The 17,391-nt window shown below is 39.5% G+C and overlaps 1 protein-coding gene across 2 annotated transcripts in view; it reads left to right on the plus strand.

Annotated features, from left to right (window-relative positions):
• Positions 1-17,391, plus strand: part of RNGTT (RNA guanylyltransferase and 5'-phosphatase) — a gene marked incomplete at both ends in the record, with an annotated part of 184,240 nt that overhangs the window by 141,429 nt on the left and 25,420 nt on the right. For both annotated transcript variants that reach the window (XM_084262183.1, XM_084262184.1), the window contains one exon: positions 9,317-9,383. In XM_084262183.1, the coding sequence (XP_084118309.1) occupies positions 9,317-9,383 (67 nt within the window). The remainder of the gene's footprint in view (positions 1-9,316; positions 9,384-17,391) is intronic.

The following is a 17,391-nucleotide window of genomic DNA, read 5'->3' on the forward strand; positions in this document are numbered from 1 at the left end:
CATGATCAAGTGAATCTACTTACATTTTTTAACCAGTTTTGTACTTGAATGTACTTGAGATATTTTTGTCACTATTTTTTTTCCTGTTAGAAATCTGTTTTTCTTAAGTGGCACCTGAGAAGCTTAACATGTCTTTGTTTTGACTTTAAAATACCTGTAATTAGACCTCCTGTGTTATTAAGACTCCTGATACAAAGCTTTGCATTGTGGTGTCAATTCTTCACTTAATTCTGGGTGATGAATTTGCTAGTGTTTTGTTCTCTCTTATATTTTCAAAGATGGTCAAGGTGAAAGGTCCCTGTGGGTTTATGGTGTTGCAGTGAGGCCGCTGCAGGACTGCTCGTGCTTTGTGATACGTGGCTAAACCTGGGCAGGGTTGTTGCAGCGCAGCCAGTGTCAGGCAGCAATTTGGGAATAGTTCCTAACTCCTGTCCTATATTTCAGTGAGATGAAAGGGATGATATTCAGAAAGAAAAATTGGCATTTACTATCAGAAATAGATTCTAATAGTGAAATCTCTCAGACTACGTAATAATCTCCCTAAGGAAAAGGCAAGCAGTCTCATTTTTCAGATAATTTATGACCAGCCTGGCCAAATTGCTCATTATACTACAGGGAATAATACTCCACTGGTGGAGGAATGGCCATGATTATTTAATGGGCACTTTTTGTTTCTACTTACCTTTCCTTTCTACACTCTATGGGCAAGTTACATGTAAATGTAGTCAAAATGCTTCTCTGTGATTTGCCTGTAAGGCAAAGCCAGGACACACAGTAAAATAGAATCAGTGCTAGACACAAACACAGCAAACAAAAGGAAGTGCTTTTAGAAACACCTGACCTGTGGTTTTATTTATAAAGTCCAAGAATATTTCTTGAAAAATCTCCCTGTCTCCAGGAAAGCATTCATGTACACACAGCTACCCCCCAGAAAAAAAACCAACCCCACAGCCAAAAACTTGATCAAAAATAATGCAAAATAAACCCTCAGAACTCAAAGTAAACCTTGATATTGGTCAGTTTATTCTTTTTGACCGTGGTCTAGAATCACTAGCCGACCGTTACCTCAAATATAAGGTCACTTTGTTTTGCAGTTTCAAGCTCTCTAAATGTAATTTTTATTGGGCTTGGTAAGTACCAGTGGTGACGTTACTTGATGGAAGTATGTCTTTCAGGGATCAATTACTTCCTAAATTTCCTTTTATCAATAGCCAATGACAGACAGGGATTTGCTGTACGGGAGTGAGGTGAAGCCTTTCAAGTATTACTCATAGGAGCTTTTCCTGTCAAGGGCAATTAGCACCTAACATTGATATTTTTGCCTGAGTTGCATGTTTCAGAAAGCAGTGTGCTTATTAATCCCGACTAATAACACCCACAATTGGAGGTACTATTGTGGGAAGACTGAGGGTGTTAAAGTCAAGCCTGGAGTTTGTGCTATCCACTGCATTTTTACTATGAATATTATTTAGAATACAGTTTTATGTTAGTTGCCATCACCATTAACTTAAGGTATTCTGCAAATTCAAAATTCGCTGAATGAGAAGGTTTGCTTACATTTCTGTGGGTTTTTTTAGTTGCAGAAACACTGTAAAATTGTTTACAGTCTCTTTTTCTCAACACTCAATCGTATCCCTTCTCAACCTTTCTCTGCTCTTGAGTTCATACCCAGGGCTTTCTTGCATCTTTACCATGTAATCAGGTGTGTATAGTATCTCTCCCAGTTCCCTCATAGCTTTTTTCAGTTTTGTGCTCTAATTTGAGGAAGAATGTCCTTAATCAGCCTGCTGCCTCTGCCTGTCCTTTACCAAGATGATGATACTTGAGCAGCTTATGTTTGTCCATGAAGAAAGTTTTCTTGTGTGACTGACGAATAAAAAGAAATTGTTAGAATATTTTTCATAGCCTCAGAAAGTGGTTTGATAAATGCACTGTAGAAAGCAAGAGGGAGTTCTTTTGTCTTGCTCGTGAAGCCCCTGCCTTGCCATTATCTGTGTGATGCATGCAAGGTTCACGACTGCTTCAGTGAACTTTGAAGTTCTTTGGATCTTTATATTCCTAAAGCAAAATAAAATGCATGTGTTCTGCAGACCATATATGCAAGTCTATTTGAAGTTACAAGATTATTTGTGCACTGATATTAGCCTTTTCGAGAATTTGCAATGGTCCCTTTTATATACTTCATATCACATAATACCTGGTATAATATTTTCAATATGTTGGTTTTTTATTAGTCTGTGAAATAAATTACTGAAATAATGAACAATCTTGGGGAAAAAACAATGTAGGAAGTCAGTTCTTTCGACCCTAACATCAGTTTTTATACCGCTCTACTGCTTTCCTGGTTTCCTTCTTCCCTTTTATTTTAATTTCATCTTCCTAGGAAATACGTAATTAAAGAGCAATGGGGAACAACTGTCATAAGCAAGAAGCAAAATATAATTGTAATGTCACTGTTGTAGGAATCCTGGTTAGAGTGCAAGAGACTACCTGAGAAACTGCTTCTTTCTCCATGGTTAAGATATTATGGCACAGTGCAGTTTTCCCTCACAGTTTAAGTAAATGCAGGATAAATACATGACATTCATTATATTCTTCAGAGGACAGGGGCATTATCATGTGAATACAGGGTCCTTTCTGTTTTGCCATGATGCTTTGTTTGTGCCCATGTCATCATGTGTAATAATGACATTCTAGGATAATTTATTTGCATAATGGAATACAGAATTTATAAAATTATGTCTAAAAGTTACCTTTATCTTCAAAGGCATGTGTGAAAACTGTTCAAATAATGTTTGAAAATACCATTACTGACCTTAGAAAGATGTTGCTTCTGCTCTCAGGGCTGCTGTTCATCGGTGTTTGGAACTTCTAACAGTCGTTTCTGCCTAAAATGTGCAAATGCATTCAGGGTGATTTTTAGAGACAGTAAAAGGCACATATAGAGCTTAACAGTGTAATTCTTTGTATATGCTTATCTCAGGAAAGGTGTCTTTTAAAACGAAATGTAAAAATGTTCCGACCATAACTAATATTAATCCCTATTATATAGTTATTTTAAATATGGGAGTTTAGAATGTGAGTGTGGTCACAGCGATTTTTATGAAAATTTTATCTGTCCAATTTATATTTTAAGCAGGTTGTATTCCATTTTTGTCCTTAACCATTCACTAATGCATATGCCAGGATTTTCTTAGCAATAAAGATACAGAGGTGCAGAAGGGCCAGTAGCTCCACTGAATGTCAGGATTGTTTATTCTTCCATTTTTCCTTCTCATGTATTCCACTTGCTTCACGTCTTCTCGGGATTTCACCAGCAACCTCTGTGAAGACTGCAGATGCCTTTCTGCAGCATATGAAGGATGATCTCAGCTCCATTGTAGCCACTTGTTGCTGCTTCCAACTGTAAAGTGGAAGTAGTCTGTGCATCTTAATCCCATTGTCACATCAGCGGAATCGATATTCCTATTTAATCATATCTGCTAGGGCAAAATCCTTTCCATGCAGACACCAAGAGTGTTTCAGGTATCAATCCACTGTTCAGATCAAACAGGAAGAAAACCCTCTTGGATCTGGAGAGAGTTCTTTCAGGTAGGAGAAGAGACCGCAGCAGGAGCTGCCACTCGTCCTGTCCTGAAAGCAGGAAATGCTATCTACACCATCATTAGATTTACAGACGGATACACACAGCTGTCAAACTGAGTTTTGGGAGTTTCTGTAGCCTTGTTTGCACTCAAATACTTCTCTGGTTATACGATGTAACAATGAAGTCTTGTTATATCTAACAAAGCTTTGCTGCAGGCTGTAGCACTTGCCAAGCTCTTAAAAACAAACACAATCTCAGGAATTTTTGGTGCTTGTAACATCTAGTGAAAGAAGCAGGCAACAGTCAGGAATAAAACCAGAAATACAGAATCTAGTGATTTATGTGGAGTCGTGAACTGTACTTTGACCACAATATATACATTTTAGGATTGCCCAGTACAGATACTGCAAGATCCTATTTGATAAGTTTTCATCAGTTCTTGGATTTTAACGAGCGTTCCTGTGGAAATTTAAGGAAAAAGTTACATCTTCTGTTTCAGAGAGGTAGTGAGTAACTGGAGTACTGCTGGAGGCAGCTCTGCATGCCTCCCACTGCCAGTTCTGTGGCAGCTTTCATCCTGAGTAATCGGACAACTCCGTACGGTCATTGGTGATCATTTTCCTTCGGCACATTCCAACTTTCCAACACCACTGTCCTTACTTCTTTTCAGCCCATCTACTGCACACGTTGCATTTCTCAGTCCATACTCTGTGCTTTCCTGCTGTTGCCTGAAGCTGCAAGTCTCAGTCTGTGTTCCTGCACGATACGGCACCGGTCTTGCAACAGAGCAAGCACAGGAGCTGCTGCCTCGCACAGGAGCAAGTTACGGCGTCCAGCTAATCTGCAGTAACTTGCTTCTGTGAGAGGTAGCGGCTCCTGGCTCCACCCTGCTCCTTTATTTCTCTGCATGCTCCTTTCTGGAAAACTCCTTCCATAGTCAGCACAGCAGCACTAGGAACCGCATAGCCTAGAGGGAAGCTGCTGACCGGGTTGTGTATGAACCGGGGAGAAGTTATGTTTTCAGCTCCACAGTTTGCATCATCCTGTTTGATAGCCTGAGCAGACTTTCAAGGCAGCCCTTTGTAGTCTGAAGGGGGTCAGCGTTTGGGGTTCGGATCAAGCGTGAGTGGTGTCCTCAAGGCATACCTCCCCACAAGACACAGAGGATCTGTTTGATGTCTGCTTTCTGCCTTCACAAAGTACTGTTTAATGGATGCAGCATTGGTGTGTTGGTGAGCTGTGCCTGAGTCTTGTCGAGTATAGCTTGAAACACCCACTTTCACTGTAAGATAGAAGTCTAGTGAGTTGCTGGGAACAGGCCATGTGTGGAGAAGAGCAAGATGATCAGGATCCTTTGAAAAGCGCTGTCCTCATAAAGTCCATAGCCAAGGATTGCTCTGCTTTGTCTGGACAAAGGTGATTGGCTGAGAGTGATGGTGCTGGGACTGTCCTAGCCACCAGAGCAAGATTAGCCGTGCTTGGGGAGGGTGAGCTCTGTGGTATGTCAGTCACTGCTGCTCCTGTAGGCCTAATCCACCGGTCTCCTGCAGCCCAGAGCTCTGCCCAGCAACAGCTTTACAACCCAGGGGGCTGAGCTGTCTCTCCTTTATACCTCTCATCCCTTGTGTGTTCCACATTCCCTGCCATCTCATGCTGCCTTTCTACAAGTTTCCTTTCACCCAAGCCCTTAATCCTGACCTGTGTTTACCCCATATACCTGTTTTGACCACATTTTCTGGATCGCTGTGCCTGACGGTGCCCACTCCTAAAGTCAGCTGCCCCAAAAGCAGCACTGCCTGGCTCCTGCAGCTCGTGTTTTGAAAACATGGGGTACATGGTAACGTTTTACATCCCAGAATGGCCAAATCTAAGATTCTAAAGGCAGAAAATAAATAAGGAATTTGTTGGTAACTATATGGCAACATATTCTTGGTAGTGGAAAGGCCTTTATGACCTTGACATTATATTGGCAAAAGTCAGAAAGTGGTTTATCCTGACACTTTTGGGGTTTTAATGATGAGAACATAACGATACAGCCCTAATTGGCACATCGGGCTGGAAGTCTGCTCACTTGGGTGCCTAGGACAGCAGTGCGAGGAGTGCAGCGTTATGTATAGACAGCACATCTTAGAGAGTCACTGCTTCTTGGAGTCATGGTTTTCTTCCTTCTGCTTACAGGGGAAAAAAGGGGAATTGTGTTGATAATGTATCGAATGGAAGAGACTAAGAATAATGTACTATGCAGTCTGTATGGTTAGTTGAGGCAACTTTGTATATTGCTAATATTTTCAAGTAAAAGTATTGAAGTGCCAGTAGACATTTATATTTTTGATGATTGTTTATCATAATTTTAAGGTAATTACTTGAATGTGAAATTTGGAGATGTTAATCGCACGATGAATCTGTCACCACCGTTTCATAGGCTGGTATTGGTTTTGGCCAATTAAAGGTGATGTCCAGCTGTTAGCAGGGTTAGGTGCTGAGTACCGCTGAGTACTTTTGAGAATAGAACTGTGCAAATGTGTAATTAGGTAAGAAATAGAAGACTGACACTTTAAAAGAGCATTGGCGTATGGAAACATAAAGGGCTTATAACCAAACCTGCTTACCATCGGAAAGTCGTCAGAGGCAAAGGGTGAGAGCATCAGGAGAGAATTTCTGCACCAGTTGAGACATGTTGAAGTTCATGGTATAAAGTTAATTTGAGATACTTAAAAATGTAGCCTGGTGTTGTGGTGAAGAAGAACTGCAAGAATGGCCATGTATAACTTGAACTTTCTGATTGGCGGGGAGTACACCTTAATGGTAATTTAGAGATCAGTCATGCTGAGTGCCTGTGGGTGAGATGGAGATTGGCAGGTACTCCTCTGTTTCACCCCTCTCTTCCATGGCACGTAGTTTTTTGATACTGACACTTGTAGTTGCTGAGGGAGTAATAACACTCTTGCAGTAACTTGACCTACCCGGAGCCTCAGTGGTGACTTTTGCCACGGTGTGCTTGCCTCTGCAGAATCTTCTGTGTGAGCTCAGTCTCTGAAATACAGAGGTTAAGTTAAAAGAGTTATACTGGTCATGAAATTCAGAATTTTTTGATTACACAGAGGTGGAAAAACAGAGTATTTCAGGACATTAAATTATCATCATATTGGGATGGTCATTTCAGTCTCATTGAATTGGAAAACTAACGGGTTTCGCAATTTTAAACTTCAGAACCCAAGAGGAATCTCGAAAGCTAGAGAAACAAAGAGTGCAACCTTTTATTTAAGCAGGGAATAGTTACAAGTAACTTTCTGTTCCCTAAAAATTTTGCTAATGATGTTGCTTTGAATTAACATGGCCTTTTTGAAGTGTTATGTGAATACAAATGAGAAATTTTAAGTAAAATACATTTCAACTGAGGCAGTGAAAGGAGAATAAATAGCAATAAACTTGTACTGTCTCAATATCCATCTTGTTACAGAAGCCAATCCTTGTGTTTTCAGGTTTTGGGTGTGTGTCAGTGATAGCAAGTGAAGTGGTGTAGACAGCTGTATGGTCTTCTGGAAAAATGAGGTCTAGGTTCCCTAGATGTTCATTATTTCTAAGTAAAATTCATTACTCCTAAGATGTTCTAAGGTTCCCTAGGTGTTCATTACTTCTAGCCACCTGAAACACTGAGATTTTTAATGGTCCTACTTTTCTATCCATTAAAGAAAACAATGTAAAGAACAACCACATGGGAATAATCACACTGAAATCTCTTTTTTTTTTAAGGTCCCTTACTAGAAATGCACCTAGTGGATTTTTTTTTTCTTTTTCTGCCTTACAAAAACCGTGTGCAGTTCTTTTTAAGAATACTTCTTTGCTCTAAGGTGCCCTTCTCTGAAATATGGTGACATACCCTGAATCCTTTTTACAGATTCTCTTTTAACCTTTTTCACTAATGACTTCCCATATGTTTCTTTTCATTTAGAAAAGCCTTAAATATTTTCCGCGTTTGCTTTATAGTCCCTGGAGAGGGGTTGATCAATATCCTGGCTTTACCTGAGTTCTGAGTAAATTTATTGTGACTGAAAATGAGTTTGATACGCTCATCCTGACTTCCATATGCAGCAGAACCACTGCAAAAATTGCAGGCCTTCCCAATGGATCTGGCACACTTCTGGGCAAAGCAAGGAAGCCGCTTGCCTGTTCATACTTTGACTACTCTGCTCCTTACTGGTCTTTTCTTCCTTTAGGTATTTCTGTCAGTGCCCAGGAAATCGTTGAATACCATACCTAATTACAGAAGGATTTTTTGAAGATGATATACAGTTTGACACTGCTTCTTAATTAACTGTTTTATATATGTGAATGTTTTAACTTGGTAATTTTGCTGAGCTCTGCCAATTCTCGCTGTTGGTAAACCAGTTTAAGGTCATGTATACCATACTGTCAAAACTGGGAGGGGTCAAAATCATGCTAAGATATGTAACTTCTGTGGGGTCAAAAGGATTTACTGCCTTTTGTTTCTGTTTTCTTCTGTTAATGAAAACAGACCTGGCAATGGTAAGAAATCAGTTGAAAATTACAGCTAGTTTATATATGGGAAAAAATATGTAACTCAATATGAATTAAAAGTGTGTATATGCTTAAAAACGTAAAGAGGTGCATCAGTGTCAGACTTCCGCAGAGTCATGCCTACATTTGTACTTATTTCTGGTTATTTCACTTCTATGTGAGGCCTTATTACTAAAGGGAATGGGATGTAAAATTGAAGGAAAATAGACAACAGCAAAAAATGAAACCCTGGAACTACTGAAGAATGTGATGGGCCTTGAATGTCCCTTTTAATCAAAAGAGAACCTCTGTCAAGGGTTTGTCATAAAAAGTTCTCCTGGGGTGTCTGTAGTTCAGTGCGATGCTTTTGGAGCTTGTACACGGGAGGGAATGGCTGCTTGTGCCTTTGCTTAGCAAGAGGAACATCAGGGTTGTCTGGTTTGAAAGTGTGATTGTCCATCAGTACTTTCCTACCCTTTTTGCTGGCCAGTGATGTTCTTGTCTACTTGCTGATAGCTGAGGCAACCCAATGCTCCTCCAGGACTTGGAGTTTCTCTACTAATAACATTGTCTCATGGGGTATCTGCAGCAATCAATCTAACTCTTTTCCAGAAGTACCAACAGTCTTTTGAGTCAACTTATCCCACTGTCCCTCTGGATCCTGGTGGTGTATGCAACGACCTCATAAAGGTGAAGAGAAGGGCAGGCACAAGCCGCATCTGGGGCTCTTCTTATTTGGGAAGCTTTTAGAACAGTATTGCAGAGATCCTCTATTATTTCTCTATTATTATTGTACATGCTTTTATTTGTCCTAATCTGTTTTAACTCTTAGGCCTGATGCTCTAAATGTGTGTTTACTTGTCTTTTCTCTTGCTGTCACTGTGTCTCTAATGGTCTCTAATAAATAGAAGAGGCATATACCTGCCATTCTTCCCTGTTACTGAGTGACATCCATCACAAAGAGGCCTGCAGAATGATTGTGTTGAAGAGCTGCTTGCACCGTAAACACAAAGGACTGGTCTGCATCCATCTTTAATGAACTGCTTTTTTATAACAGTTCAAGTAGAATTGTGTAATCAGATTTGCAAAGGTAGCTGTTGCTATCATAATGAAGATTGTCTCCCTGCTAGGGTTCAGTAACAACTGCTGGAGATGCAGAAAATATCTGATGTAAAGTGCTATCTTAAAAGATTTTTTGTTTGTTTGTTTTAGGCTACTCACCCAGAATGTTGGTCTTCTTTATGTTGGAAACTTTGACAGACCTTTTGCACAAATTAAGGTATGATTAAGCTGGGAGCGGAAGGGGAGGGGGCTATTTGAATTATTTCACTGCTGTATAATTTCTGTCTTGATTTAGAGTGTTTCATCAATGCAGCTTCAGGAATTAGACTGGGAAACACTACTACTTTGGTGATGTTTGCCATATCCTGGGTTCACTTCTACTTACATCTGTGTACTTAACTTGTCAAAGAGGTTTAGTTTTTCCTATGATCTTCTGATTAATTTTGATTCCAGTTTAATTATCAGAAGGAAAATGCTCCTTTTTTTCCTCAGGTTACCTTGTGAGTGACATTTCAAAACAAAGCCAGTTTTGGAACTCTGTAATTCTTTAAGTGATCCTTGGCAGGGAAGACACTGCAGTAAAAAGCACAGATTGTTTTCCCAGTATTATTAGATTTATTATGAAAGACTCATAGAATTGCTGGAAAACCATTTGTCTTTTATGACTTACTGTTTCTTTTCCCTCGGTTGAACTATAATAGTTTCACATTTTTAATTGCTAATTAGTAATTGTCACATTACTTGCAAACAAAAATGTTTTACAAGAATATATGGACTGATTTTGATGAGTTTCATTGGGATTTTTCTTAGGACAAGGAGAGGGGTGCGTTAGCATGTCTGTCATTACACTGAGATGTGGAAATACAGTATCTGACTTAGAATGCTGAAACATTCCCATGTCCCAAGTGACACCTGTAATTAGTATATATGCTGCACTCCTGTTCCCTCCATCGCATGCACATGCTTGTGCCTCTCAGAATTTTAAAAGCCATGGTTTTGTTTTACATTGAAATGAAACTTAATTTCTGAAACTCAGGTGTGTTCCTTTGCCATCCCTAATTATATCACTATAGAACAATATTCCCAACCGTATCTAGCAAATACTTACTTTTTACAGCTTAAATCTTGGTACTGATTTAAAATGACTTTAACAGATGTGTGCTTTGCATCTTCCCTGTTCTTTTTCTCTCATCTCTCCAGCTCCTGTATGTACATTATTTACTTTGGCTAATCAAACAATTTAAATGTTTCTTGAAAGAAATTTCATCAGAAAACAAGCTTGTATTTTCTTGGTGATAACTCTTCAGGGTAATGCTTGTTTAAATGCTTTGTAATTCTCACGCTGTTCTCCCCATTTTCACCCTCACCTGCCCCATCCACTTCTAATAATGCAGCATAATGGGGAGGTTTTCCTCATGGCTGGGAAGAGTTTTTATGTTCACTGGGTGGATTTGAGAGAGAATCGGTGCATTCCATACTCATTCTCAGCTGTTTGCAGTCAGCAGTGGTGGTACTCCCACCACTTGTGGCCAGGGAGAGGCCGTTCTGCCCATGGGAGAGCTGCAGAGCAGACGCTATGCAAGGTCAGACAGCAGGGCCAAGCATCACATCACAAGCACATGCTTAGGGAAAGAGGGGTAGGACAGGATAAATAGAAAGAATGCATCCAGCTTCCTGCAATTTGCATGCAAGGCCTTCTCTGCTGGAAGTTGTGTCTGCACTGTGGTGCTGAATAAACTCTTTTGGACCTTCCTCCCTGAATGTGCCTAAGGGATTTTCTACTAAATTTTCAAGATAAAAAGCCGTACTGTCACTGTGAATTAACGTATTATTTTGTTTCTTTTAAAGCCATTGCCTACTAATTCCTTTTGCTTCAACCTAGGCCTTATGACGGGACAAATGACTCTGTCTTCTCTTCCACATTACCCCAATCTTGCACCTCCCAAGTTATAAAGATTTAATCTATTAAATTGCTCTCTGTACTCAACCATTTGGTATCTCCAGTCAGCACCGTTATTGTCCCTTGTACCTTTCTGTTGTCATTTCTAGGGTAGGGAATGGCATGATATTCAGGCTATGGGCATAAGAATATTTTCTGTTCTGTTTGCTCTTCTTACCTTTTATATGGTAAAATGCACAACAAATACCTGACATAACTCTGAGTGGGTTACTATCAGACTTTCAGCTAGCATATCACTGGTGTAGTCTCATCCTGAGTGTTACGTTTGCCACAGAATAGGTAATTCCATAAGCTGTACTCTCTTAAAACATAACTTTGCTTTTTGGAGCTGTAGGTGTATATATGGGCATGTATTTGTATACTGCTGCTTTGCTTTGTTTCTGATGCTAGATGTAATCCTGAAATGGTAAGCTAGTCTGTCTCAGGTTATGCTGCTCGTGGCTGAGATAGAGTTCATTTTCTTTGTAATAGCTAGTATGGAGCTGGTTTTTGGTTTGTATTGTTAACTGCAACTGGGAACTGATGTACAGTTAACAAAAGAATAAGCTTTTTTAATTGAGGCTCTGATATTACTTGGAGATTCTAGAAGGATGTTGGCTGTGTGACAGCAGGAGGAATTGGTGAGAAATGATGGGGTCGCACCCTCTTAGAGATCTTCAGCACTGGTGGAGAGCAATAATTCACATTAAGAGTTGGTGGTGCAAAAAGAAAACTTATGTACTCTGGAGATACACAATTGTCTTTTGTAACTGTTGCCACAAGTTTGTTTGTTTCTTTTGTTCCTTTTCTTTTCTCCCCTTTTCCTCTTTCCTTCCTTTTCCCCCTTACCCTTTTTTTCCTCCCTTTCCCCATCAGGTCTTTGGATCTTCCATAAGTGGTTGCTAACGTTTCCACCAGTTAAAAGACCTAGGAACCACACTTGGTTTTGCAATAAACAGAGTCATTATAACCTTTTAGTTCAGACATGCTTTTGTGTACTGGGTGATGGATTGGTCTGTCTCGTTACACGAATTACCCAATTATGTTCATTTGCAAACATCCCATATATTAAAGTATTCTGTTAAGATATGGCATTTCTTGCCAAACATGTGCAGTAAGGACTGCCCCAAACCACTACACTCCTCTGTGGGTGTAGATTTATTACGCGAAGTGACCCGGTATTCCACAGTGGTCCTTCTAGAGAATTTTAGTGCACTTTCAGTAGGACATGTAAGAACGTTACCTGGTCTTTGAAATATTCACAATAAGCATATTAACCTGCCATGCTAGTACTCATAAATTCTTGTTTCAATTTATGTACATCTAGAAAACTGCAGAGAGAAAAACTCCTTATCAAAGTATCCCTTCCCAAAAGCAAACAAGTTTGATTTTCCAGAATGGTGTGGGAAGATAATTACACCAGTGTCTTTGATGATGAAGACTGTAGATGGCAAGTCTGGGAAAAGATTTTGAAATACTAACGTTTCTTCTAGGATGTTTGTCTACGTCTCTTTCTCATATGCAAGAATTCATTAATATTTATACATATATTAATATTTATAATGTTTCTGAGATGTAGATGAACTGGTAAGATTAACCAAAATTACCAGATCTTCCTCCTCATGACTGGCTTTCAGTGGCATCACTGGTGGTGCTTGATAAGATGTGTGATCTCTGTACTTCATTATACGTAAGGTATGTGAAGCATTCACTCCTCAAGCTTTTGAATTGTGTATCTGTTAGCAGGTAGATTAGAAGAAATGAAAAAAAAATCATGTGTTCCTGGCTAGAAGAATCTGCCTGGAACTTTTCCAATAATGTGCCAGTTCATACATATCGTAAGATTTTGTACATCGCTACTTTGAACAGAGTTCATGATACAGACCTTTAAAGTTATTGCATAATGCTTAGGATTGTTCTTGTCCTACAGTAATATCCAGTGAGTTTCAGTGATAAATATAAAAATTATTAAAATGTTGGCTGTTTTGGTTATCTGGTGAGAGTACTAAATAAATTAATCATCTGACAGTCAAATGCACTGTTGCCATGAAATCTCATTTTATTTTCAGAGGACTCTTCTGTAAAGGTTATATTGAAGGAATTGATTACATATAGGTTAGTTCCTCTACTCTGATGTCATGAGACCTTCCTTGGAGTACTGCATCTCTGGGGTTTAAGAAAATATATGGACCTAGTATTTTCCCCAGTGCAAGAAAGTACATGAATCTGTTGGAGCAAGTCCAGAGAAGGGCCATGAAGATGATCAGAGGGTTGGAGCTCCTCTCCTGTGAAGACAGGCTGAGAGAGTTGGGCTTGTTCAGCCTGGAGAGAATGCCCCAGGGAGACCTTACAGCTGCCTTCCAGCACCTAAAGGGGCCTCCAGGAAAGCTCGAGAGGGTTTGTTTTCAAGAGCATGTAGTGGCAGGACAAGGGGTAATGGGTTTAAACTGGAAAAGGGTTGATTTAGATTAGATATTAGGAAGAAACTTCCCCATGAGGGCGGTGAGGCCCTGGGTCAGGCTGCCCAGAGAAGCTGTGGCTGTACCTCCCTGGCAGTGTTCAAGGCCAGGCTGGATGGGGCTTGGGGCAGCCTGGTCTAGTGGAGGGTGTCCCTGCCCATGGCAGGGGGTTGGAACTAGATGGTCTTTCAGATCCCTTCCAACACAAACCAGTCTGTGATAATGTAATTTTATTTTTAAATTAATTCATTCTAGTTTATTGCTTCATTCTAGCATCTATTTAAAAGTGATGCATAATGGTTTCACCACAAGTGTTTACTGTTTTGTATTTTTTCCCATTTAAGTAGGTATTTTGTAGTTGTAGCTGCTGTCATATACTGTTACATTCATTCAAGAACTTTGAAGCATTTCAGTGATTTGCAGCTTTCTTTGGACCTTAAGTTACTGTTTTTGTTAAATAACTGTTGGAAAATGTATTAAATGAAGGCTTCTTAACTGACAGTCTTGATCAGCAAGATAAAATATTGAAATCAGCTGGAATTTACTAGTAAAATTTCTTGAATCTATTTACATTAAATGTTGATTTTACTTACAATGAAGCTATAAAAGAAAAAAAATCATAGACATTTTGTGTTTATTAGAAGTAACAAATTTAATTGTCCCAGTATACATAATGGACACCTGATGGAAGGGTATGTTATAGGGACTTTAATGTTTTACAGAACAAGAAGTCTGCATACCATGCATGAAGCATTGTATTTAAAATAGTTTTGATCGATGTAGATCAGAATGAAACATTAGCTACACTATATCCAGTAATTGGAACTATAAAGAAAATTATATTCCTTAATCAATTTATTAGGATTGAAATTTTTTTGTAGTGCAGTTCCTAGATGCTTCTGGGATTAGGGGAAACTGTTCAGTACACTGTGTTCTCCATTATTAATCAGTAATGAAGCTTCTGGCAGTCTTTGCTATTGAGCTAATCACTAGTTTCATTTTGGGCTCTTAACATATTAAATTACCATTTAAATAAAGATTAATTACTGCTATTTTATTTTTAGCATTTTAAGAGTAGTTATTAAAAAGTTTCATAATAAATACTACTCTGTTCAAAATAGAATTGTTTGATTTAATGGCATGTGAGGACAGTTACGGTGAAAAGAGTATTTTGGAGATAGCGATGTGCTCTTAGTAGTTTGTTTCTGTGGTAGGACCCCAGTGGAAAGATACAGAAATTTTTAAGTTTGCTTCTGGGGAACTTGCTGCTGTAGAATCAGCAGTCTTGCTGTCAAGGACTAGCAAGGAATCGAGCCCTCTGCTCTGACCTGCAGCTCAGTAGCCATTACCTGGGATGTTATTAAGCTTGAGAACAGTATTGCTGGCTGTGGAGTCAGCTAAACCTACTGCCAACGCTCCAGGACTGCAGTTGGGTTCTAAGCTATTATTTGCCCAACTGCCTCATTTTCCCTTATCAAATACACTTTTAACTTAAAACGTGATAAACTGTGGTGGAGTTTTGCCAGAGAGAGGCCTTGCAGTAATTTCCCTGATCGTGTCACATCAAAACCAATGGACCCTCCAGATACCAATCCATCCACTTTTACTTTAAGATCCACAGGCAACTTTTATCAGCGCCTCAGAGAATGTACCCTAGTGTGCCCAAAAGCTGAAACATCTTCAGAACCGTTGCTGTGCCTTTGTCCACACATAGAGGCTGAACCGATCGATGTCTGAGAACCAGGCTCGACCTCACTCATGACTCCTTCAGCAATATCAGATGCCTCTAGATGATTACTGAAGTGATTGGCCACAATTTACCAAAGAAGCTTTTCCTGAAAGAAGAGGGCAAAGGCATGAATTGGTGAACTTGCTGCTTTCAAGACCTTCTTTCTTAAGCGAGGATAAGCTGCTGATTTCTTGACTGAAGCTGGCATGTTTTTCTTCCCTGAGTGGCAATGGCTTCTACTGCCAATTAGTGATCCCAAAGCTGGGTGGAGTTTTAGTGTCTGATCACAGAAGACAGATCTGAAGCACCTTGGTGGGGTACAGCTCTTCAGGCTACTCCACATTAAGGAGGACAAATAGTCCAACTTTCTCTGTAAGCTCAGTTGCTGTCCTGACAGAGCTCCACAGCAACAACATGGTCTGAACAGTTTTAGGAAAATACATATAAACATTTTCCCTCTTAACAGCCAGTAAGAGTCTGTTGGAGCCCTAATTATTTGGTGCTTTGCTTATTGGACTTTCCTACCTATCAATAGAGGTCTTTGCTTTCACAACCACAATGGGAAATGATTTCTAGTTTATCATGAAGTCATAACCTGAGTTTTGTAACTGTTGCTTGTTTTCCCTGGTTATTTGTGCTGTTAGTGTTGTATGAGATACAGAATGCCATAGAATAAAACATAAGGATATTGTGTCTTCAGCTTGAAGAAAAAGACAAATGCAGCCCTAGCATCTCTGGAGTGAGACATTCCTGAGAAAAAGGAAACACGGATTTATCTGTAGATGTTTGATTCTGGTTGTTCACGTTGAAGACAAATGATCTCAAACCGAAAGAAACGCCACTGGGTTGAACAGAGGCCTGTCAAATTAAAGAAAAATAGTGGTAACTTGCTTGGTGAGCTTAGGAAGATGGTGTCAGAGAAGGATTATTTCATCTTTGTATTAGCAGAGTTAACACGGGCAGTGAGGGGAAGAAGAAAGAGAGAAGATTATTTTAAACTGGGAAAGCAATGACAGGAGAACAAATGGGTTTTGCTGGACAGAAAGAAATTTATGCTGAAGGTTGAAGTATACTTTTGAGAACTACAGATCTGGATCCAACTTCCTCTAGGAAAAAACACCTTTATGGTGTTGAGAAGCAATGCCATCATTTTATGATTTGATGACTGTGAAAGAAGAAGATAAACTCAGGTAAATCCCTAGGTTTCATTAAACACAGTCACTCTGAATTAAAACACACAAACGGAAGATAAAGATGTATAATATTCTACCTCTTCTGACATTCAAACTGTATCTTTATGATAAAGCAATCAACACTAATAAGATATATTTATTCTTATTAACAGTTTCCAAACAGAACAGGTGGGAGGCTCTAATGTTTTAGAGTCTCTTGGGGCTGTGGCAGTAAGATTTTCGGATCCTCTTGCTACTGTTGGGCTGATGAAAAGAAATCCTTCTCTTCCTTTGTCCTATTCTGTCTGTCTTTTTGGGAAACCACCTATATTTGTGTCTCACACAGAAGTCAACACATGGAAACAGTTTTAGCACTAACACTTAAGTGGGGCTGATTGCCAGGTAATCTTTAAAACTTTATTTCTCAAGGGAGTGGGAATTTAAGCTTTGTTCCTAATGTCCATTGTTACAAGATGATGATGTACAGTCTTCTCATGGGAAGTCATACAACGCTGAGATAATGTCTTCCGGTGCCGGGATCTGACCTCCTTTTCTACTTACTCCTTTCTTCTACACTGATTTCACATGAAGGACTGAGTCATATCTGACATCTTAGTTCTTATCTTCAGGGTGCTCATGAAGTTTGGGATACATGAAGAGTTGACCTGGCATAGTATCATGGACCCTGTTTTCTTTCCTTGGGAATGCAGGAGGGTTTTACATTAAAGATAAAGTTAATTCTCAGCAGTGAGAGGGTTTTCGGGAGGGCAGCCTAGGACTTGAAGTGAACCTGATGGAACCTGGAGCGACTGGTTATACATCTCACAGTCTTCTGTCCCAAGCTCAAGGTGCCTTTCTTTGACTTTGTATCCTAAATGTTATTCTGAATGTCAAAACAAAGTTCTGAATTTGTGACAGCAGTAACA

This window comes from Gallinula chloropus, assembly GCF_964237585.1.
Source record: "Gallinula chloropus genome assembly, chromosome: 3".
NCBI classification, from domain to species: Eukaryota; Metazoa; Chordata; class Aves; order Gruiformes; family Rallidae; genus Gallinula; species Gallinula chloropus.